General features: G+C 48.0%; 1 protein-coding gene across 1 annotated transcript in view; it reads left to right on the top strand.

Annotated features, from left to right (window-relative positions):
* Positions 1-2,052, top strand: part of LOC101648079 (cytochrome P450 2B4-like) — a 19,824-nt gene extending 17,772 nt beyond the window's left edge. Inside the window, exon 9 of the mRNA XM_004710343.2 lies at positions 1,071-2,052. Coding sequence (XP_004710400.1) covers positions 1,071-1,252 — 182 coding nt within the window. The 3' untranslated portion in view covers positions 1,253-2,052. The remainder of the gene's footprint in view (positions 1-1,070) is intronic.
* Positions 2,053-6,206: the final 4,154 nt, after the last annotated feature.

The raw sequence follows: 6,206 nt of genomic DNA, 5'->3' as shown, positions 1-6,206 counted from the left end.
TGTGCTTCTTCCATGTGGGCGTTGTTGTTTCTCAGCTAGATGGCCGCTTGTTTATCTTCAAGCCTTTAAGACCCCAGATGCTATATCTTTTGACAGCCGGGCACCATCAGCTTTCTTCACCACATTTGCTTGTGCACCCACTTTGTCTTTAGTGATTGAGTCGGGTCAGGCTGGTGTGCTTCTTCCTTTTGTCAGAGTAGAACTGTGTCAATGCTCTTTTCAAAGGCCAACTTGTTAGAAATCTATCCAGGCCTTTCTTGCAAGGTACTACTGAGGAACCTCCAGCCTTACACTGCCCATGGGCTAACCCCCATTAGTCTATATTCAGATCATTCCTCCAAATATCAATCCCAGGATTGATGAACTTATAGGGACAGCAAGTAAAATAAGGTTTTTGTTTTTTGTTTGGGCTTTTTTTTTGCAGGGGGGAGTACAGTCCTGTGGGTGGTGGGGGAAGTTTTTAAAAGAGAGACGATGTCAAGGAATCCAGGAAGGAAAAGATTGTTTGGAAACTGATGTGGTAGCAATTGGACAATCCTGCCTGACATGACTGAGCTATGGAATGGTACGATCCATATATTAACTCCCAATGAAGAGTACAGTTAACAACCACCAAGAGTTACAGGCTCACAGGCAGTCCCATAGGGTTGCTATGAATCAGCGTCACTTGATGGCAGTGAGTTTGGTTTAGTGTGTTTATTGCTACTCTGTAAATAGGGAAGGAATGACACTATAACTTAAAAAAAATGTTTTTTAGTTGAATGATTTTATACAGATATTCGAACAATCCATAAATCAATTGTATCAAGCAAACCTGGGCATACGTTGCCATCAGAGACTGTGACCTTTGAACCAGAATTGAAACCCTCGTTCTTTCCTCGGAGTTGCTGGTGGTTTAGACGTAGCAGCGTAACCTGTCACCACGACTGACGCCACTAGCTTCCTCCAATGCATACCTTCAGCTGAGGGTGAAAGGTCCCCTCCATGCAAAGCCCTGGCCATGAACGACTCCCATAGGCACTGTCCCTGTTCCAGGCCTGCGTGGGTGACCTCTCTCTCTTTGCCCACAGGGAAGAGAATTTGCCTCGGCGAAGGCATTGCCCGAATCGAATTATTCATCTTCTTTACCACCGTCCTCCAGAACTTCTCTGTTGCCGGCTTGGTGGCCCCTGAAGAGATCGACCTCACACCCCGGGAGTCTGGTGTGGGCAAAATACCCCCCACGTACCAGATCCGCTTCCTGCCCCGATGAGGGGGCAGGGGCAGGGGCCAAAGGATTCCGGGGGCCGTCCGGGGTCCCCACCTCTCCTGTGAATGGTCCCTGATGCCCTTCCCATCTCCCCGTCTCTGAGAGACCTGCTGCTGTAGGCCAGGAGCCTTCCCGTCTTGGTTGTAGCTTCCAATCAGAAGGTCCTTCCTATCATCCCGTCTCCTCCCACCATACTGCAAGTTTTCTGAAGACGCCAGGTCTTTCTGCCTTCCTCTGGGAAGGAGTTCCAGAGTGGGAAGCAACCTCAGAGAGATCCAACTCCTTCCTTGTTGTACCTCAAGCAACTGGGGCTTCTCAGGGGACACTTGGCAAGGGACTTCTCAGTCGTTGTGTCTCTGCAGGCTGAGCGCCTTCTTCTCAGGCCAACCACAGTCTCCACTTATCCCTGCCCGGTGCCCCAGGAGAGCTGGACTTAGAGGGCTCTCCATGCAAGCTGACTCCAGTTCTCCTCTCCACAGCCCTGTGTGGCGGGTGCAACAATCAGGCCCATTTTACAGCTGTGCAAACAGATCCCCTGGGAATGATACCTGTTGTCCAAAGGCGAATAATGCCAGTGAGCGGAGGAGCCTGAGCCTCTGTTGGTCTGTCTGGGGCCAGAATTCCAACGCTGCACTGCAGCCTCTTCAAGTTTGGAATAGTCCTCCTTCTTAGCTAGCTCTGCCACTTTTCCCTCTGTGTGAGGGTCTCTCCTGAGCCCGTGCCCCTCCTGAGTCGTGTGACTCTGGTGCCCTGTCCTCTCGGATACTCCCTTTTAATAAACACCCGAAGCTGATGTGCCCACACCAGGTGCCCTTCAGTGCGTGACTCAATTATTGTCAGATCTCAGGGACCCGAGACCATCGCTCCCTCCCCTTGATGCTGTTGTCTCGTTACCCCGGCGGTTTCAATACCTGGAGCGGGTGTCAGAATATGTGCTGAGGAATGAATGGCTGAGTCAGTTCCTTATGAACACTCGTTGGAACTCAACCCACCCCATTAGACCTGTCTGTTCCCCCCACATCTTCTGATGATCCCCAATAAACCCCCATTTTCCAGTGGGCACAGCATGCCCCTCATTCTGCCTGCCCACTAGGCTTGATTTTTCATGCCAGCTTCTGACAAAACTGGCTGGGGGGAACCCCCTAAGCCCAGCCTCCACACGTCCCACCAACTGATGGCATCACTGCCCTTTCTTAAAGGAGGTGTTCTAGCCAGCCCAGGGCACTGCCCTTTGAGCATGGGAAGCCGGCTTTGGACCCTAACCTAGAGATGCTAAACTTCCTGGCTTCGGCAGCACCTGCCATCTTGGGGTTCCTGTTGTCTCTCGAGAATTCTCAGGAGCTCTGCCAGGGTTGATCACGGTCATGGCCTCTCTCAAACTTAGACACAAAACAACCAATGACGCAGTGTGTCTTTAAGAGGGGACAGCAGAATGGGAGGCAGGTGCATTGAGAACCATCACAGGTCTTGTTCCTCTGGCTCTGAGGACGCCCCACCTCCAGGGGCCATCTCTTGCCTGAACCCCCGGCTCTACCCTGCCTGGGGAACATTTTGAAAATAGACCACAAGGCCTTTCTCAAGCCCTTCCAGAATGTGAGATGGGGAAGAGGAAGAAGGCGGTGGACGAGGAGCAGAGCTCACAGGCAGCAAGGCAGTTGGGAGTTCAACATTGGGTGGGCCACAACCTGGTCCCAGATGCACACCAGTGAAGCTTCTGGACTGCCCATGGGAGCAGGTAGACTGGAGAAGGAAGTTCTGGTAGACCTGAGCCTTTGAGTTGGAGTCCTGAGGAGGGGATGAAGTAGTGGGACCAGCGTGGGAACACTCGGCAATCCTTCAAATTCAAGTTTGGAGGGAATCTGAGAGATGGGAATGCTTGGGGCAAGCGTGGGAGTGGGAGGCTTGGTGGAGGCCACTAAGTAGAAGCTCCCTTGTTCCCCCATGGAGCTAAGCAGGATGTGAAAACCACCCACGATTCAGCACCCCAACATAGACCTCTTAATAGTTTAGAGCAGTGGTTCTCAACCTGTGGGTCAAGACCCCCTTGGGCGTCGAACAATCCTTTCACAGGGGTCGCCTAAGCCCCTCAGAAAACACATATTTCCGATGGTCTTAGGAACCGAGACACCGCTCCTCTCTGTCTCCAGGCGGGTCTGCCCACTTGCAGACACGCCCACCTATGAGTATCCGGTATGATGACTGTTACCCACGCTACACCATGCTTCAAGACAAAATTTCATTTATTTGTCATTAGAAATACATATTTCACAATAGATAACGATATATTGTTTTCGTGATTTCATGATGTTCAATTTGTAACAATGAAAACACATCATGCCTATCTGATATTTACACAATTCATCACAGTAGCAAAATGACAGTTATTAAGTAGCAGCGAAAATAATTATATGGTCGCGGGGGAGTGGGGGGGTGGGGGGGGGCACCACATGAGGAACTGTATGAAAGGATCGCAGCACTAGGAAGGTTGAGAACCACTGGTTTAGAGAATGTCCTTCCACACGCCTTTTTATGAATCGTGCACACACACACACAAACACCCACACACACACACAAACACACAACCCCCCACACACACACACACTCACTCACTCACTCTCAAAGTTGTGAAGGTGCCCTGTTCAAATCCTTTAAGTCATTTCACCTGTATCCATAGGTGTGAGATATTTCATGTGCTAAATCCTTCAATTTCCTGGGGATTATTTCTGATTGAATCTCTATAGAACCCTGGATCTGTGTGTCTTTTCTGGCTCTATCATAATGTCATAGCATGACTACACCTGTATAAGGTGTTTTCCTATTTTACGGGTGCTAGTCTCTCTCTGTAGGGGCCCTGGGGGAGTCGTGGTTATGCATTGGACCGCTAACTGCAAGGTCAGCAGTTTGAAGCACCCGTCGCTCTGTGAGAGCGAGAGAAGGCTTTCTATTCCCATAAAGAGTGACAGTTCATGAAACTCATAGGGACAGTTCTACCCTGTCTTATAGGGTCTATATGAGTTGGAATCTATGCCAGTGAGTTTAGTGTGGTGCGTGTTTTTAAATTCTCCCTCTGGAGTCCTAGCGGAGCAGTGGGTTACCACATTGGGCTGTTCACCACAAGGTCAGCTGTTTAAACCCACCAGCCCCTCCTCAGGTGAAAGATGAGGCTGCCTGCCTCCATAAAGACTTATACTCTCAGAAACCCAAAGGGGCAGTTCTCCTCTGTGTAATCGGGTCACTGTAGGTCGGAATTGACTGGGCTGGTAGTGAGTTGTTTCTTGTTTCTTTGTTTGAGTCTCCCTCTGTGGTAGTTACATAAGCTGGTGTCAACTTGAGACTATTAAGAGTGAAGGGGTGGAGTTTAGCCTGTCAATCAGGTCGAAGCTTCGTGACCTCATTTGGAGGTGCTAAGGAGATAAATATTTTGCCGGAGGTGAGACACACTCACTCCCTGTGAGACAGTCCTGTTGAGAAGGCACGTGGAGCTTCGCTAGAGCCCTGGAGCTAAAGGAGCCCCATGGAGACTCCTGCCAGCATTAAGATGCTTCCGCTGCCACTGGATCCACAAGACTTCCCACCCACTGGCCTGTGATCTTCCTGCATTCAGCACCATTGCATGTGTGGTGTGAGTCTGAAGAGGAATTTATAGATTGGTATCAGACATATGGGTTAATATAGGATTTATGGACTTGATTTGGACCGGGCTGGGATGCTCTCTTAATATACAATTGCTCTTTTATATAAAGCTCTTTTTTATATACATATGAGTGTCTATGAGTTTTCTTTCTCTAGTCTACCTGGACGAACACATCCTCCATTATTCTCCTGTATCACATAGCTTGATGCCTCTTCTAACACACAGTTTAGAAGTTTAGAAGGGGACTCCAATTGTACTTTAGAATCATGTTTCAAGTTCTTCAAAATCCCACTGGGATTTTCTTAGGATTTATGAAAATTTGTCGATTTATTGGGATAGCCTTGACAACTTAACAATTTGAGGTATCCCAGACAAATAGATAATGTGTTTCCCCATGGAGTCAATTCATGTTACTCATTGTTTCTCCATTGAGTCAACGCTTATCACTGAAGGACATATTCAAGTTCACATTTCCAGCTCTTCCTGCCCTCGACGGAGTCGTTTTCAACTCATAGCGGCCGTTGAGGACAGAGTAGAACCCTGTGGGTCTCTGAGGCGATAAGTCTTCATGGGAGCCGAAAGTCTTCTCTTTCTCCCATGGAGTGGGTTGGTGGTTTTGAACTGCTAGCCTTATGGATAGCAGGCCAACGAATAATGCCCCAGGGTTTAATTCATGACTGGAGAAGTCTATGCAAATGTGAGGCGTTTGGGGCCTACCAAAGGGACTGGGTGGCTGGCTAGCAATGTAACTTCTATACCACCAGGTCTCCTCATATTTCCAACTGTTGTTGTTCCGATTCATATTGACCCTACGTGTAACAGAATGAAACACGGTCCAGTCCTGCGCCATTGTCCAATTGTTCTCGCATTTGAGCCCCTCATTGCTTCCGCTGTGTCCATCCATCTTGTCAAGGGATTCACACATTTCTTCTTAGAGTCGTTCGAAGATGCATGGGAAGTTGTTGCTATTGTTTACAGGATCCCTTCTAACATTGTATTTATTTACTAAGCTCAAGATGCCTGTTGCACATATATGTATGTATGTATGCATCTGTGTACATACATGTATGTATATGTATATCTATATTTATGTATGTATGTATCTGTGTATATATTTATGTATGTATATATGCATCTATATCTCTATCTGTATGTATGTATGGATATGTGTTTGTATATATTTTGTACAATTCCTAAATGTGTCTTTGTTTTCCCCCCAACATATTTTGGCCATATAATTTAGACAGCCGAAGAGTGGATGAAGGGAGAAGTCGTACAGGGCAAGATATGACAAAATACCCATTTATAAACTATCAAGGGCTC

This window comes from Echinops telfairi, unplaced genomic scaffold (assembly GCF_000313985.2).
Source record: "Echinops telfairi isolate 266 unplaced genomic scaffold, ASM31398v2 ScPeMD7_655;HRSCAF=1070, whole genome shotgun sequence".
Lineage (NCBI taxonomy): Eukaryota > Metazoa > Chordata > Mammalia > Afrosoricida > Tenrecidae > Echinops > Echinops telfairi.
The sequence above is the reverse complement of the archived record's forward strand: the minus strand, read 5'-3'. Positions and strand labels throughout refer to the sequence as shown.